The sequence below is a fragment of the Corapipo altera genome, unplaced genomic scaffold, assembly GCF_003945725.1.
Source record: "Corapipo altera isolate COAL_440 unplaced genomic scaffold, ASM394572v1 107b, whole genome shotgun sequence".
Lineage (NCBI taxonomy): Eukaryota > Metazoa > Chordata > Aves > Passeriformes > Pipridae > Corapipo > Corapipo altera.
In genome coordinates, this window is record NW_020884951.1 from 1,485,702 (window position 1) to 1,503,589 (window position 17,888).

At 45.7% G+C, this 17,888-nt stretch overlaps 1 protein-coding gene across 1 annotated transcript in view; it reads left to right on the forward strand.

Moving 5' to 3' along the window:
• Nucleotides 1-4,991: 4,991 nt before the first annotated feature.
• The window catches only part of LOC113956466 (fibronectin type-III domain-containing protein 3a-like), a 35,474-nt gene continuing 22,577 nt past the window's right edge, over nucleotides 4,992-17,888 (forward strand). Inside the window, 2 exon segments of the mRNA XM_027663108.1 lie at nucleotides 4,992-5,093; nucleotides 16,756-16,883. Coding sequence (XP_027518909.1) covers nucleotides 16,788-16,883 — 96 coding nt within the window. The 5' untranslated portion in view covers nucleotides 4,992-5,093; nucleotides 16,756-16,787.

Genomic DNA, 17,888 nt, shown 5'->3' on the forward strand with positions numbered 1-17,888 from the left:
GATGGGATGTGGGGGGCAGGATGGGATGTGGGGGGCAGGATGGGATGCGCTGCCGGGATGGGGTGCCCGGGGTGGGAATGGGGTGCCCGGCATGGGATGGGGTGGAATGGGATGGGATCCGGGGGTGGGATGGGGTGCCGGGGATGGGGTGCCCAGGGTGGCCTGGGGTGCCGGGAGTGGGTTGGGGTGCCGGGACGGGGGGTCAGGCCGGGCTCAGGGGGTGTCGGACAGGAGGAGGGGGCTCTGTGCGGGGGAGTCTGTGCGGGGGTGCCCCGCGGGGCACGGGCATCCCCCCCAGGCAGACCGGGGGGATTTGGGATGCGGGGTTTGGGGGAGCGGCTCCTAACGGAGTGGGGGGTCAGGGCTGGGCAGACACCCGGGGCTGGGGTCGGGAGGATCCCGGCTGAGCTCAGCTGAGCCCGCCCGGACGGGGTTAATGCCACCGAGCTCCGCGGGTCGCTCTTCCCCCCCCCCCGGTCCCCCTTCCCACCACACCGCACACACCCCCCGTGCCCCCCTCCCCCCTTCCTCCCCCTGCCCCTCCATGCCTCGGGGAAGGGGGGGTTTCCTTTTGAGGCCTCCCCCCCCCCCCCCCGGCTCCCCCCTCGCCGCCCCCCCGTTCTCCCTCTCGCAGCCGCTGCCTGCGAATGCCACGTAGCCTTGTAGTTGTTCCCCTTGGCTGCTCCCAGCTCAGTCCCAGACACCTCCCCCGGCTCCTCCTGGGGTCGGGGCAGGGGGAGGTCACTCCTGTCAGCCCCTGTTTGGGTGGTGACCATCTTCTGCCCTCCCCCTTCGCGCTTTATCCCCCCCCACCCGCCTTGGGGCAGCAGCAGAGGGGACCCCACTGTGAGCACTCTCAGCCCGATCCTATTTACCGCCTCTCACAAAAGGCTGGGGACTCCAGCAGCCTGTGGTTCCCTTCCTGCAGGGATTTGGGGAACGGTCTCCAGGGATTCTTTACCCCCAGCCTCAGATGCCCCTCTGCTGCCTCACACTGGAGGTGTTTCTTGTGATAATCTCCCAAAGCAGGGCAATAATGAGTTGCTGGCAGGTGTATTTGCTCCCTTCAGCAGCTCACTCAGCTGGTTTCTGAGTTTTGTTTCTGTTTAAAACTTGGTTGGAATGATGGAAACTTTCTGCAAAGCCGATTTTTATAATTGAGGTTTCAATTTCCATCCATTCTGCTGATATTTTATGCGTTTGCTGCCCTGTGGTAGTTAAAGTTTTTAACACTGGCAGCCCTCCCTTGCTTTCCCTGCTGCCTGATTGGGACTGTTGACACACAGATAAGTTCCTCTGCTGCCCGATCCACGTATGGCTGTGGCCTGTGATTCCTGATGTTTTCCCAATGCATTTGTCTTTACAACACTTAGTTCAATAGAGAAATACTATCTCAGTCACAGATGGAAAGACTGAGGCACCGAAATATTTATGGCCCAAGGTCACACAGGAAGTATGTGGTGAGGCAGGGAATTGAATCTAGATTTCCTGAGCCTCAGATTAGCATTTGAACCAGGGAAGCATCATCCTCTCTGTGTTTTAAGCCAATAAATTGACCTTGGAGTTAAGATCCAGCATAGAAGAAAGTACTTTGTGTCTGGTTCAGTATCCTTGTGAGTAAGAAGCAAAACCCGAGTTGCTTCCCACACTCACATTCCTTCCCTGGGTTTATGTAATTTGTGAAAAAGGATAAGGTGGTAAAATGGGAAAGATGTTGACTTTCTCAGGGCTCAGTGTGTGATCATGCATGTTGAAAAGCAGCCAGCTATTACACTCTGCTCTTTTAGGGCTTTTTACCTTCCTGTGTTCCAAATCTCGGACAGTTTTGGAGTGCTGGTGTTGTCTGGGAATCATGTGTGCTCATCTAGGATCAAGTAAATCTAGTTTTCTGTAGAGCTGAACCAGTTGGATCCCAGATCTCAGTTTGGGATCCTTCACAGCAGCCAGTGGATAAACAGGGCTGGTATTGATGTCTTACACATCCCCTGGAACAAGCTCTTACAAGTTGTTCACTCTGTTGTAGCTCAGGATTGTTGCAGCAAGTTTTTGGAAAACTTGGCCTTAGCTGGAATTAAGCAGCACTTGGACAATGCAGTAGAATAATTTCAGCTCCTTGGGCTGTGTATGTGCACAGATACCCACTTCAGGCTACTTTTATTGCTGTTCTCTAGGGACAGGTTATTTTTGTTGGTGATTAATAGTTAATTTTACTGTAGTGGTTTTGAGGAATTGGATGTTAGAATGGCTGAAAACAATAACTCCTCGTGTATTCACCTTTAGAGAGAAGAAAGATAACTTTGTCTACACACATCCATTTCCTGCCACAAGCCTTGATCACAAACTGCATCTTTCTTTGATGTTGCACTGAAACCAAATCTGCAGCAAAGTTGGATATAAATGTTCTGTAGAGCTCTTTTAACACTCTTTTCTTTGGGGCTTTCTGGAGGGTGGCATTGGCATCGTGTTTGCTGTGGGGCTCTTCCCACCCACACCAACAGCCCTTCATCTTTTACAATTATTTTTAGGAAAAGGTTGGTGAGCCCTTAAAATTTCATGTGGACTGTGCAGGCAGGAAAAATTCCAGAATCCTGCTCCCGAGAGTGCCTGCTGAATTTCAAGCAAATTAAAATCCATCTTTGAAGCTTGGAAGAATGAAACTGGCATTTTTATTTGGTGACTTGCTGTTCCCACAACTTGGGAGACTTCTTGTCAAACTGTGGAGGAAAATACATGACTGGGAAGATATTCTTATAATACTGTGCATCAAAGTCAGGAGCTGGTATGAAACATTGTGAGAATGCCTTCCCTAGTTACATATTTTCTTAATTTCCTGCCATGATTTCATTTAATCGGGGAAGAATTTTAAATTTATCTCTGAAAGCAGATGAGAAAACCTCAGTGTTAGTAATACTGCAACAGCCAAGAGGCTTGAGGATAAAAATTACATTTCTCACTTCTAATTTTGGGCTGTCTCAAACCCACCAGGTCTGAACTCTCAGTACTTAAACCTGTGCTTGCTCTCAGGGCTGGTGGATGTGGGAGCAGTGACCTGTTCAGTTTTTCACCTGTTTCTAGCACGTTGTCATGAAGCTTCCCAAGGTCAAGATGGTTAGTTTTCAGCTGTTATCTTTGCTGCAAGCCAGACCTTCACTGAAAAGTTTTGGATTCCTGAGTGAGGAGCACACACTGAACTCTTTATTGCATTCTTGAAGAGCTTATTGTAAAAGCAGCGATAATTTATTCTCTCAGTGGTGCTGACACAATCCTTGCTGTGTATTGACCAGCACAGACACACCACTGGCTCCCAGCCCTTCAGCCCTTTCAATCCTAATGTAAATCTCCCCTTGTTCCCAGTGTCTTGATTGATGTGGAAAATGCCTCCTTTTGCCCAAAATGTACTTTTCCAGCTTTGGGGCTGGTCATTTATATGATATATTTTTGCCTGTGCCTTATTAAAAGTCGTTCAGTAGGAACGTGTGACTTCAGAAACATCTTCAAGTGACTTCAAGGCAGTGTCACCTTTCTGGTGACAGTGGCAGTGGATTGGGGTGTGGGAGCTGCTCCTGGCTGGGCTCCCTGCACAGGGAACCACAGGGACAGAGAATTCTTGAAGCATTCCAGTCAGACTGCAGAACACACCTGCCTGGGCTTTACCTTTAGAGATTCAGGAGGAATTTCCTCCTGGAAAGGGTGGTCAGGCTTTGGAAGGGCTGCCCAGGGAGGTTTGGAGTCCCCACCCCTGGAGGTGTCCCAGGAAGGCCTGGCCGTGGCACTGAGTGCTCTGGGCTGGGGGACAAGGTGGGGATGGGGCACAGGGGGGACTCCATGGGCTGGGAGGGCTTTTCCAACCCCAGTGCTTCTGGAATTCTGTGAAAAACTGTGTTGGGAATGGACTGATATCTGCAAAGACTTCCTGTGTTTGGAGGGCCAGGACAGGGCTCAGTGTGCAAATGGTTTAGGAACTGGAATTTGGTACTGGATGCAGTAGCTTGAGAAAGGTGATAATTATTACATCATTAAATAATAACATCTTGAATGGCTTCAGCCACTAGTGGAGCTTTAATTACCTTTAGTGGAGCAGTCTCTAGAATAAAGCCATGCTGCCCCATAACAGCAAACTGGGATTGTATTTCCAGATTTATGTACAGTTTATATCGTTTTATGCACCTTACCAGAGGATAAATATGTGTGTGACAGTTTAAATGTGGATGTATTTGCATACTTTTTGGAAGTGGATTTTTTTCATCCTTATTGTCATACAGAGGAGTGGAGCAGAGATAGATAACTAAGTAAATACACTTACTATGCAAAGACATGTCTCATCCCACTGTTCACACTGCCTGTCCCTCAGGCACTGCTCACACTCCTGGCTGAGCAGGGCAGTGTCTTGGCAGTGCTCTGGAGCCTGGGCAGTGTTGGGCAGTGTCAGCTCTGGCACTTGGGACGTACTGGGTGACCCTGGGAATGCCATGACAGCTCTGCTGGCTTTTCCCTTCTTCCTTGAGCTGTGTTTGCTGTTCTTGTGGAGTTGTAGCCATTGGCTGGCCCCTCCTGCTCTTTTAGTGGCTCTGCCCTGTTCTCTGCACCTGATTTTTCTTCAGACTTCGAGGGAGACCTCAGTGCAGTTCCAGTGTCCTGAGGAGGGGCAGGGACTGAGCTCTGCTCTGGGGGGACCAGGGACAGCACCCAGGGAATGGCTGGAGCTGTGTCAGGGCAGGCTCAGGTTGGATCTCAGGCAAAGGTTCTTCCCCCAGAGGGTGGTTGGGCACTGCCCAGGCTCCCCAGGGCAGTGGGCACAGCCCCAAGGCTGCCAGAGCTCCAGGAGGGTTTGGATGATCCTCTGGATGTGCTCGTGGAGTGACTCCTGGGGCTGGGCCTGAGCAGGGCTGAGGGTTGGACTGATGATCCTTGTGGGTCCCTTCCAACCCAGCACATTGTGTGCTTCTGTGACTTGCCAAGGCACTAAAATGAAGATGACTGTTTTTTCTTGCCCGCAGAGAGAGGACTGAGGGCAGCACTCGTTGCTCCCTCGGCAGCACCGGCCCTGGGACACTCACCAGCAGCAGGAATTCCGAGGCAGGAGAGTGTCAGCGGTAATTACACACAACTTACTGTTCTTTTCTGAAGCCCTTTTTTCTCATTAAGTCTCTAAGTAACACTTTAGGTTGAAATAAATGTTTGACAGACTTTTAAACTTAGGACTCCTTTTCCTGGAAGAAATTTCTGGGTGATATATTGTCAAACAGAAAAATGAATTAAGGAAGGAAGACCTGATTGGGTTCTTGAGGTAGGAAGAGGTTCAGTGTTTTCACAGAAACTCTACTGGTTTTGTAAGGTGTCAGCCTTCCCTCATTTCCACATTTCTTACTCTTTCTCTCCCTCCCATCCCTTAGCTGGAAGTTTTGTCTTGGAGAGAGTTGCATAATTGGCTTTGGATAAAGCAAGTAAATTCTGATATTAGCAAAATGTATTTCCTGTGTGGAGAACAGCTGCATTCTGATAGTGCCCTGCTCAGATCCTTTGGGTTTAGCTGGAGATCATGGAATGGAGTTACTCCTCTGGAACTGATCAGGTCATGGAACTGATCTGCTAAAAAAGCAGAAAGAAATCTGTCAGAAACTTGCCAGGGTTTGAGAGCAAGAATTCTCCAACTTCATTTTTTTTTTTTTAACGGAGAGTCTCGTGAGTTATCTTCTAATGTACAGCACTGTAAGAGCCTTGTGAAACCATGGGGATTGCATTCCTGAAAATACAGGTAGCCAAAAGTCCAGGTGATTTTTTGGGAGCTGTTGGCTGCCCAGCGTGTTTTCCATGGGAGAACAAGCAGGTGTAATGTAAAGTCTTTGTGACTCAGAAATCACTTTGTTGTATCGAAAGGCACCCAGGCAGTTTAGTTTTTCTGTGAGGGGAGGGTGTTTTTTGCTGAGGTCAGGTCCCCTCTAGTGAAGAATCAACTTCCATGTTATGAATATGCACCAAAATTCAAGTGTAATATGCAAGTTTCATCTTAGCAAAGAGCAGTTTCTCCAGCTTCCTAACCAGGGGTGGTTCACAGTTCTCTAATGCAACAGAAGAAATTATATTAAAAAATGAGTGTTATCTGATGGATGTAGAGTAGAATGTGGTGTGAAACTACAGTAGCACAAGACAAGACTTTGGGGAGCAGCGTTGGAAAGCAAAAGATGATCAGCAGATAGATTTCTTACAAGATATGGAGAAAAACCATGGTTATCATGCTGTGTTCTCTGCAGCTGAATAGGTATTTGGGAGGAAAACCGTTTCATCAGGTTAAATACAGGTTTATAAATTCAGATGGAGTTTTTTTATCTGCTGTTTAATGCCCTTTATCAAATACCTTCAGCATTAGTATCTCTTTAGTGGGGCTGAGTTGCTCTCAGTTCTGCTGAGTGAGGTATTAGAGTGTCCCAGAGCAGTGGAGTGATCAGTGACACTCCTGTGTCACTTGAGTTTCTCCTCCAACAGGTGCTTGGAGGGATAAAGGCAGAGTTTAATGTTTGTGTGTGAGGGGTTTTAGTCTCCTGAAGGACTTGCAGGATGGTGCAGCTGGTTTTGAGCAGATTGGCTGTTCCCAGCAGAACCTTTAATCTGCTCACCCGTTGTGTATTTTTGTCCATTGCCATGTCAGGGGTGAGAATTAGTTAGAATTATTCAGGTTTGGAAGGTGATATGTAAACAACAGTTTGTATTGTAAACTGTCATTTTGCTTTTCAATACCTAGAATTCTTAAAGCATAAACTTCATAAAAACTTACATATAAACTGTCATCCTTATGTTCTTCAAAACTGATAATTTCCACTTAGGCTCTTATGTAAAATATGATTATATTTCTAAATTTACAGCAGATTAACTGATTTACTAATACATATTTAAAGCTGATGCAGAAGGAAGTGATTTCAGTGTGTTGCCATCCATCAGCTGAGCTGTGTCAGTGGTTCTGTGCCCAGACCTGGCCTGTCACACTCTGAGGGAAGTGCTCCTGCTCAGACCTCATGTGGGTGACCTCATCCTTGCATCTTCCCTTGCATTTTCCATGAACTACAAAAATGCACATGGTCTGTTGCCACGGGACTGCTCAGCTGTGGTAATTAAAGTAATTTATTGGTGTGTTTTAACCCTTAGTTTAAGTATAACCTGTTTTAACCAGACTAATTTTTCACTGCTCAGCTAAAGTGTTACAGCCTGAGCCTCTGCTCATGTTGCACAAGGAAAACAGTCTCCAGTTGGTGTATCAAAATAATTCATCCTTGCTTGGAGTTTGCATAATCTCTTCCAGTCTGAAGGAATCCTTGGCTTTCACTGGGTTTTTATGGTTGTTTTTGAAGTCATGGTTTGTAGGAGGGCTCTTAAATGGAAAAGGCTTGTTTGTGTTGCTGTGCTGACAGGCTGCATCAGGCACTTGCTGGAAGAAAGTGCTGGAAAATCAGCCTCTGCAGCAACCTGGAAGCAAACCCCTGCTTGTGTCTCCATCCTGGGAAGTGCTGATTTCCCTCCTGTTTTGTTGGATGAGGTACCAGCTGTGTGCTCAGAGCAGTCCCGTGGTGGGAGCCTTTCCTGGAAGTGGCCTTGTTGTGTTGGTTTTAATAATCTGCATGATTGAGCTCCCTGAGTCAGGCCTAAAGTAAATAAATTGTTGGAGTACAGAATGCAGGCGTTTGGAAAAGAGCTTTGGGATCACCTTGGGGTTGTGCCACACCAGCTGTGTGTGTGTCTGCCATCCCATAATTGCTCTCCAGCTTCATTTAGGGATTACCCAGCTCTGGCACTAAAAAGGGCAGAGTTTTGGGGCTTTCCTGGTGGAATCCCAGGAGGTTTCACCCGGGTCTGGAGACACAGAGGACAAAACAGAGCAGCCAAGCTCAGGTGGCACTGAAATTTGCCACTTCCCACCTGCTCCTCACGTGAAGATTCTGAAAAAAAGCTTTTCCAAATCCTGAACCTTTATTCCTGACGTGAGCTGGGTGTTCCTCGCTGCAGGGAGGGGACTGGGACGAACAAGGTGCCGTGGAATGATGTGTTCTGTTGGAATGGATGTGCCTGCACACACAACAAACCATTCCTCTGGGTTCTTGCCAGTCTTGGAAACAGAACTTTTTCCCTTGGACTTCAAAAAGGTTGGGAAATGAGCAGAAATTTTTTATTTTCAGGAGAAAAAATGATCATAAACCAGGTTGAATTTTACCATCCACTTCAGACTTTTCCCACTGGGAGGGGTTGTACTCAGTTATCCAGATCCTTAACCTGGATTTCAGAGCCTCGGAGCACGGGCAGGTCCCTGTAGGAACTTGCAGTTCCCAGCTGGTAAAACCTTGGCATGCTTTGAACCACTTTGCTTCACCTGCTCAGCTGTGTTTCTTTGAGGTGTAAAATCCAGCTGCCTTTTTGCTCTTTAGAGATTGGGGTTGTCTGACTTTGGTCAGAAGTTTTTTTGGGTTACTTTTCAGTGGACCACAGTTCGTCTTATTCCCATAGTTTCCAAGTGATTTAGATAACCATTGGAATAAAGAATTTCCATAGTATGTTGTCAGTGTCTAAATAAACTGGTTTCCTTCAAGGCCTAAAAAAACAGAATAATGTGGTTTTAAATTCAGTTAAAATTCAGTTTCACACTTGGACTTCAATACATTGTATTTATTTAAAGCTTTTTCATATCAGCTTGAAAAATTCTTGCTTTAAAATGAGCAATTCAGCTGATGCCAGAACATGTAATTTTCCTAACAGATGGAAAGAAGCAGTTTTACATTTATTTTCTTTTTTTTTAACAGCATGGATATAGCTGGAAAATACCTTAGTCCTATCATTTTTTTAAGTTGAAATAAGAATGAAACGCTTCAAGAGCTCAGTTCTTTGAGGTGCTCAGTTCTCTTCTAGAAGCAGGATTAAGATGTTTCAGGAACTCCTGGGTTTGGGTTTATGGGACTGGTCAATTAGGAAGCAGCACACAAGTGCTTAGGATTTGGCTCTGCTTTTCTGGCAATGAGAGAAAAGACATGAAATTATAACTAAAGCAATGAAGGAAAATATTTATCTAAAAGTTATGTCATGTTTGCATTATAGAAACTGTTACTGCAAACTTTGCAGGCCTCATAAAAGAATAATTCTGAGGACAGACATGGCCCTCACGTGAGCATATTGTTAAATAAGAGCTCAAATCAAACCTGATGTGCTCTGGCAGTGACAGGTTCTTTATACCCAGCTCACAGCTCTTTCCAGGGCAGTTTCTCTTGGGAAGAACAGCAGAAAGTTGTGCAGTCCCTGGAAGAGTCCATGACTGGAGGGTGGGCTGTGACCTCCCCTGACTGGTCATTGGCCTCTGTGTCCCCTGGAATCCTCAGGGATGGACTTGGAGGCTGGAAAACAATCCTGGAGTGCAGTGGGTGGTTCTTGGGGAGTTTGTGAGTGAGGGTGGAGAGGAGCAATTGTTTTATTGCTTTCCTGGCACAGTCACAGCAGGAACCTGATCCAGGTGGATAAGGAGGATGGAAGGGGATACTGTCCCTGAGGTCAGAGCTCCCACGTGTCTCCATGGGGTTTATCTGCTGTTTCTTGGTGGCTTCAGGGATTTCAGTGTCTGATATGAGGGTTTCCATCCCAATCTTACTCCTCCTCCAGGGAGAGTTTTATGACTCAGTTCCCTGTGAGGTGAGCATTAATACTCCATTAAAATCCATCTGTAATTTGGGGGTTGCTGGAAGCAAACACTTGGAGCAGAGTGTAGAAACCTGGTCCTCTGTGTGTGTGGAGCTGGGGTGCAGTTTTACTGAGTTTTTAACGTTGTTCTGGGGTCCCAGAGCTCACCTGGGTCAGTCCTACCTGGATCAGAATGACTTTGGGCTCTCAGCTCTCAGTGTTCCAAATATTTGAGCCCATTTGCTGGGTCAGTCGTGAACATTCAACACGAAGTCGTGTTGCCCTCCTGGCTGGAAGCCAAACTTCACACAAGATGCTGCTGACAAACTCACTGGGGTGTCGTTATAAATGATTCCCAGCATTTTAATCCAAACATGTATTTAGTGGGGGAACAGATGATTTATGGAGTGGTGGTGGTCCCTCCAGAGCTCAGGTCTAACTGAGCTTCTGTTAAACCTTTCGGTACCTTCGTCCCGCTCAAAGGAAACCAGTCCACCCAGCAGGTCTCACGTGTGGTCCTGGGGCACAGGAGGGCTATTTTAGGGTTGGGATGATACCTTAAAAATGCTGTTTATTTGAAAAACGTGGGTGGCAGAGGGCAGCCTGTGTCCTTTTTTTTTTTTTTCCCCTAAGATTTTTCCCACCTCTGAGTTGTGTGGGGCATAAATTTCAAATCTGTTTTTTTAGGAGTCATAAGTGATGCTGGATATTTAGGACAAGGTTATTCCTTAGCCTGAGGTTGGGGATGACTTTTTTTTGAGTCTGTGATTGTTCTTTGAACAACCTTTGGAAATGACTGATGGAAAATTGAGCTGACAGGGTGGAATGTGTGTAAAACACTCAGAAGCCTCAGTTTGAAGGAGATTTGGATTTTAAGGCATGGCAATAATTCATAATTTTCTTTATCAGAGAACATGAGTTTTCCCCCCACTTAAAGAGAATATGTTGATTATATTTTTATATATTGTATAATATTTATAACACTAATTAGTAGTTCTGTCTGTATAAAAAGGTATAATTAAAGCTTTAGGGTTTGATACAATGCTGCCTTTAGTAAACAGCAGTATTGTGGTAGTTTGCTTCCTGCAATAAATGAAAACCCAGGATCAGGCTGGCACGTTGCATAAGGCACTGAACCTGGAAATCAGGAAGTTTCTGCTGAATTCCCAGCTCTCCATCCTGGACACATTGTTCTTTCTAACTGAGGCATGCTGGATTTCAGTAAAAATTAAAGTCTGCATTTCAGTAATAAGCTCCTTGGAATAGGAACTTTCTCATCTTAAATCCAGCACTGACTATAATGAAAATGATGATAATTTGGGATAACTTCTGTCTAGGATTATGAACTAATTTTTTTGCTGTTTATGAACAATGTTCACTTTCTGTGCTGGCCAGTGGAATGAAGCTGATCCATTCCTGCCTGCAGTGTTCCCCTCATTTAGACTGTGGGATATATTGAAGTACTGGTAAAATATTTTAACATGAGCCAACAGGATTTTCAAAACTTGCTAAATCCGTAACACCGTGACACATTTGCACGACAGATAACTCACCTTCTATTAATGATTAAAAGATGCAATTCCAATGAAAAAGCTATTTTTTCAGTTTATTAAGTGTATCTTATTTTTTCATAGAACACAATCTCTGTGTTTTTACATGCCCTGCAAATTCACCGTGAGGGGCTAAAGAGAGACACGGCTGTAAATGGTTGCTGTGTTGTTGTTTACTGGTGACTGCTCCAAAAACCCTGGATAAAACAGGAATGATGTGTTTATACAGAACAGTTATTCTGGCCATGACTTCATTTTTTTTTTTTTTCAGTATATTACTGTTATAATGTTGTAGTTTTCTCCTCTGTCATTCAAGTAGAAGTGCCAGAGCTGAACGAGGCACCTCATCCCGAGCTGCAGGGTTGGAAATGGAAACAGGAGAGTCAATAATGCTGGGAGTCTCCTTACAAGGAGTTTACTGAGCATTTATAGAGTCATTAAAATTGGAAAAGACCTCTAAGATCATCAACTCCCACCATTTATTTGTTAGTAACTGGAATTCCATGTCCTGGAATTGCTCGTTATTTCACTTTCGAAACTGTTGTAGACAATTTTAGATTTGAATTTCCAAATGTCTTGTGAACCCCTGATGTTTTCCAGGCTTTGGTAGGATGATCCAGTGTCCTTCAGCCCTCAGTGAGCTCTGCCTGCTCCGTGCAGGAGCGCAGAGCTGTTTTCCCTGGAAATGGGAGCCGGGATCAGCGAGCCCTGCGCGGCTGCTCGGGGCTGGCCGGGCTCCAGCGGCACTGCTGGGGAGGAATCTGGGCTGGAGAAAGGGAAGGCCAATGTTCCAGCCTTCCAGAGGCTCGGCATTTTCCCTCTGTCAGGAAGTGAGGTCAGGCCCAGCCGCTGTGTACGGGAATTGTTTGCTCCAGGCCAGTCCTGGAGCTTCGCTGGGTTTCTTAGAAGCCTTTGTGGCTGAGACTGTGCGTGGAAAATGTGGCCTTTCTGTGAATATGGTTGACATGAGTGACCATATTACACCAGCCCAGCGTGGAATTACTCCAGAACACGTCCCGGGGTCCGTGTTTGCAATAGGAATTGCTTTTATTTAATTTAAAATATTTTTTAATGTGAAATAAATGGCACTATTTTAGCTTCTGAGATGCGCGTGTGTCGAACAACTAATCTGTGAAAACAAAAGTTATTTAACTTAGGAATGTGATCTTCACTGTCACTTGTTTCAGCTCAGCTAAAACTGCTTCAGGTTTGTTTCAGAGGTGATTAATCCCAATTATTCTCTTTTTTATGGCTTTCATGCTTCGTGGGCTGAATTCATCCCTCAGCTCAGACCAGGTTTGGGAGTGACCTTTAGCTGATGTGTAATAGAAACCACTGCAAAGAAATGAATCAGGTCAGAAATGCCCTTGCAAAATGTAAACTTTCTAAAAGTCAATCTGTTTGATTCCATACTGACTCAAAAATCTCCAGGACAGGGTGACAAAGCTGGAGAGACACCTCTAGAAATTCTGCTATTGATTCATATTTAATGATTCACCAAGTTGCAGTAAATTCCTATAAATTACAAACTTTGCCTAGTCTTTCACACTTCCAGATGGGATTATTCTTGCTTATTTTAGACTACAATTTAAAATTTAGTGTATTGGCTCATCTTTAATGTCAGTGCAGCCTGTCAATTCTCAGTGCAAGCACTTTTTCCGTATTTTTTTTTCCCCCAACCACTTGGACAGTTACTACTGAGGATTAACTTAAAATACCCAAGAACAAACCATGGCAAAAGCAGTTTGAGCCCCTGTTCCTGAGATTTGATGGAACAAAGTGGCTTTAGGGACCTGAGAAGCTCTTTGATACAGTTCTCCTGATGGGTGGGTTGGTCATTTTGGGCCATGAACAACCCCCCAGCTGGGGTTACCTCTCCAAGCTGACTTGGCCTGGGGTAAAACCGAGGGTTTAGAGGAAACCTGGAATCACTGACAGAGTTTTAGGGATGTGGGATTTGGTAGGACTTGGGGGGGTTGGTGGGTGAGAGGCTGGACATGCCCTGGCATTCAGAACCCCCCGTGCCCTGGGCTGATCCCACAGGGATCGTGGGCAGTGGGGCAGGGGGGAAATCTGCCCCTCTGCCCCTGTCTCAGGTGAGACCCCCCTGCAGAGCTGCCTCCAGCCCTGGGAACAGCAGCACAAGGACGTGGAGCTGCTGGAGAGAGTCCAGAGGAGGCCACAGAGATGCTGCCAGGGCTGGAGCCCCTCTGCTCTGGAGCCAGGCTGGGAGAGCTGGGGGGGGTTCACCTGCAGAAGAGAAGGCTCCAGGGAGACCTGAGAGCCCCTTGCAGGGCCTGAAGGGGCTCCAGGAGAGCTGGAGAGGGACTGGGGACAAGGGATGGAGGGATGGAACAAGGGGGAATGGCTTCAAACTGCCAGAGGACAGGGTTAGATGGATATTGGGAAGGAATTGTTGGCTGAGAGGATGGTGAGGCTCTGGCACAGGTTGCCCTGAGAAGCTGTGACTGCCCCATCCCTGGAAGTGTCCAAGGCCAGGTTGGACAGGGCTTGGAGCAACCTGGGCCAGTGGAAGGTGTCCCTGCCCGTGGCAGGGGGTGGCACTGGATGGGCTTGAAGGTTTCTTCCAACTCAAACCATCCTGGAATGATTTTGTGGGAGTGTGGATGAAGGTGAGTTCAGGATCCTGCAATCTCCTTGCCCAGGCAGTGATTGTCCTCCACCTTTTCTGTGGGATCAACCTTTCCCTGTGGCTGAGGGCTGTGGGGCAGGGCTGGATTCCCTGCTCCAAGCTGTGGGAGGGTGTTGGGAAATGGCTTTTCAAGATAGAGCCCTGTCTTTGTTATGTTTTGCAGGAAATTGTGCTGACTATGTAATAACTTTTCAGGAATTCTCTTTTTATTTACCCCAATACCACCTACTTCCTCCAGTGAAATGGAGCCTTTGGGGAGGTAAATCTGCTTGGATCATGTTCTGTTTCCCTGGAAAAGTGTTACCTGTTGAAGTGGGGAGGGGTGGAGTCCCCCCCTCCTTCCCTGGGCTCCCTCTGAGGGCAGCCGTGTCTCTGCTGCTCTTATCAGGATGTTGGAAGAATGAAGCAGTGCTGTAAAACCAAAATAACTCGTTTTTTTCCAACCTCTCAGGGCATTCCTCTTTTGTCCTCAGTGTTGTGCCGCTTGCAGCCACCCCAGCCCAGCTGCACAGGGAAATATCAACGTCCCGAGCCAGGTGGAACTGCCCAGAAGTTCTGAAAATGCTTTCATTTGTGTCAGTACTTCTATTTTCTCTGCCCACGTGGAGGTTCCTGCCAAGACACGAAATTCGCTATTTTTGGTGTTTGTCACTAACTGTACAAAAACAGTTGTTTCCTGATACTCCAAGTATTAAGTTCCTCCTCTGAAAAATGAAATCACAGCGCTGAGCAGGTAGAATGTGTGTGGAGGTGTCAATGGGAATTAAACACTACCTGAGCCATCAGGCAGGAGACTGAGGGTTCTAAACCCCACATGGATGTTGGGGCTCTGCTGTGCAATTTGTCCTAAAGACAAAGCCTCAGAAAATTAATTAATTAACAAAGCTCAGGGTAGAAACTCGGAACGTTCATTTAGAATTGCAGGTGGCTTTGGGACCTGTTTCAGAACACGTTTTTCTGCAGCTGCTCATTTTGGGTGCTTGAACATTTGAATGCAGCTGGAGTTGCTTTTTGGTAAAGGGGTTTCCCCTTTATTTTAAGTACTAATTTCTGTTGTCTTTGAGGTTCAGAGATGAAAGAAATTGGGACTGTTGCGTATAGAAAATAAAGGATTTTCATTTTGCCTGTGTAGAGCATATTCCTGTTATGGCTCTTAAGGCTTAAATCCAACCACTAACTATCTAAAAATGGGAGAGGTGTAGAGGAGGAAAAGCTGCCTCAATTTTACCATGCAGGAATTTTTAAGTGGAATAGTTAAATACCATCAGCTGTGTTTGTGTCCTTGGCAGAGGCAATTCCAAGCCTGACAAATAGGAGATTATTTTATTCAGGAAATAAATAACATGCTAAGGCAGTTAAGTGTATTAAATATATATAGTAAGTATAACCTGATAGAAATTCAGTCTTTGAGGTCGTGTCCAGCTCTTGCACCTTCGTATTTGGCCTCTTAAAATTGTGACTGGAGCAGACCTGGAAAACAAGTTGTTTGTGAAGTGACCTGGGTTCTTGGGAAGCCTTGAGGAGTTTGTTGTGCTGCATTTTGTGCCTGTGTGATGGTATCTCTTATTTTGAGATGCTGTTGCAAACAAGGAGGAATGTGGGTTTTATCAGTGGATTCCACCAGCTCCTTTACCTTGTGGTAAAGGAGAGGAGAAATCCTGGTAGTCTCAGCTTTATTGCAGACCTTTGCTGGACAAAACGAGTTAAAACCAGCAGAAATGCTAAGTCAGGCTGTGATATTTCTGTCACTGTTGCAAATCTGGAAATTCAGTCCCACAGGTACAGAGTTCATCGGGGGTTTTCCTCTTTTTCCTTCCCCAAACACTCCCTTTCCGTGCAGGTTGTAGAGGACTGAACAAGGACCTGGCACAGCCTGACTTGGTTCGTGCACAGATTTAGGGGGGATGTTTTTAGTCTGGTTTTGATTTTTATTTCTAAGGAATAAACTGTCCTACCCACACTTTGCCTTCTGGTTTATGGGAGGTAATGGGAAGGGAGAAGGAAGTGTCAGCATTTCCTGTATCCTGTTATCTTGTGCTTTTTATGGATGCTGGATTGACTGTACACCGAAAATTCCCCACCATGTGGATTGTGTTTTGACTGAGTCTAATTACAGATTATTCCCTGGAAGTCCACAGCTATGCAGCACTTTTCCTTTGCATTTCTCCATGGGCTCAGTTAAAGACTTGGTTACAAAATGCTTTTTTGGGGTTGTCTTAAGCCTTGTTTTCACCGTGTCAGACTCTGCATTGAGGGCACGTTGCAACACTGGAGAAATCACACAGTTTGGGGGCTTTTCTGATCATCACAGAGACTGAAATGTGTATGTGGCACGTGCATTATTGAGCCTGACACTTGGGGTCTGGAGTAGAAGAATTGTAAATGTAAATTTAGGAATAAAGTACTGCATAAATGCAAATTCCCCCAGTGTGTAATTGCTGCACTGAGGTACCAGTTTCAGCACTCATGTGGCAAGTTGAATATTCATGATAATTAAAGAGGATAATTTTGGGAGAAGGATCCATATTGCTTAAATGAAGTAGTTAAAAATGAAAAGTAGAATAATACTTGACTACTTGGATGCACTCAGAATATTCTGAGTTGGAAGGGACCCACCCACAAGGAAGAACTTGGATCTATGACATGTCATCCCCTCCTTCCTTTAAGCCTGTCAGTTTGCCCAAGTTTTAAATGTGCAATGAAGCCAAAGTGGATGTTTTATAGTGAATTTTGTGTCCAATTAAAATCAGTTTATGTGAAAACCTTCAGGGGAGAGTTTTGGAGTGTTGATGTCTAATGACCCTTTGCTGTTGAGTCTGGTACCACATTTGCCAAGTGAAAGAGAGGATTATTTGGGGGAGGAGGTCTGGCTGTAACACTGTCCCCGTGTTTTTGTTGGAGCAGGTGGTGGATGTGTCCATGAATGGTCCCAAGAAATGATGGCCGACCAGCCGCCCCCCTTGGAAGCCACACCTCTGTTGAATGAAGTGCCACTTCTACCTCACATGGTCAATGGGGACAGCATCCAGCAGGCAAGTAAATCCTGTCCTGTGCACCAGGGAACTCTGGGAACAACTTGGATTGTGGCTACAAGAGGAGTAGACTCATAAAACCCCGGCTCTGATACTGATTTGCAGAGTTAGGGAAGGATGTGGTTCCCAGCACTGATGTCATCACTTCAACAGAAGTGCAAACACAGGGAGGAAAAAATCACTCAGCGTTCATCTGGGTGAAGGGAGTGTTTGTTCTGCACATGGAAGTGCTTTAAAATTACACTGCAAACTCCAAGGATCAAAGGGAAAATGTAATATATGGGTTTAATAAAGCACTAAGGTTTTGAAACTCGTGTGAAATAATGAATAAAGATTAGCAAGTGGTTGCAGGGCTCTAAGGCAAGAAGTCTGTTACAGGAAAATGAAAGGAAAGACCTTGGCTTCCTGTTATTAAGTGTCTTCATTAATAATTACAGTGCAGTGGTGAAACCTGAGTGCACTGAGTTGAAACTTTAGAGTTTTATTGGACACAACCCTTCAGAAGTACCTGAGGATTAGAAATACAGGCAAAAGTGAAAGTAAAACAGTTTTGAAGCCCAAGGTTGTGTAAGTTGTCAGTAAACATGAAGTGAATTTACTCTTTGGCAGTAGAAGTCAAGTTCCTCATGCTATAAATGCTGAGGATCTTCCCAACCTCAGGAGACAGACTTGCAGTGCCCTCAGAACTCTCCCAGCCATCCTGGTAGTTTAGCACTGCATCTTTTCTAGGCTCCCTTTCCCAGATGATCTCAAGGTCCCTTCCAACCTGGGCTGTTCAAGGATTCTCTAATAACAAAACATACATTTGAAGGATTTCTGTGCCTGAGTTAAAGAACTGTTTTGTTGAAGCAAGGGACAAACTGCCCATTGCTTTAATCTGATCAGTTCATCACCTCAAGTGCTTGACACCAAGTGAAATGGGAATTCAGGGGTTAATTCAGAAGGGAAAATTGCATAAAAGTTCCCAGGGGATAACTGTCATGGAATGATTATGGTGACAGTGAA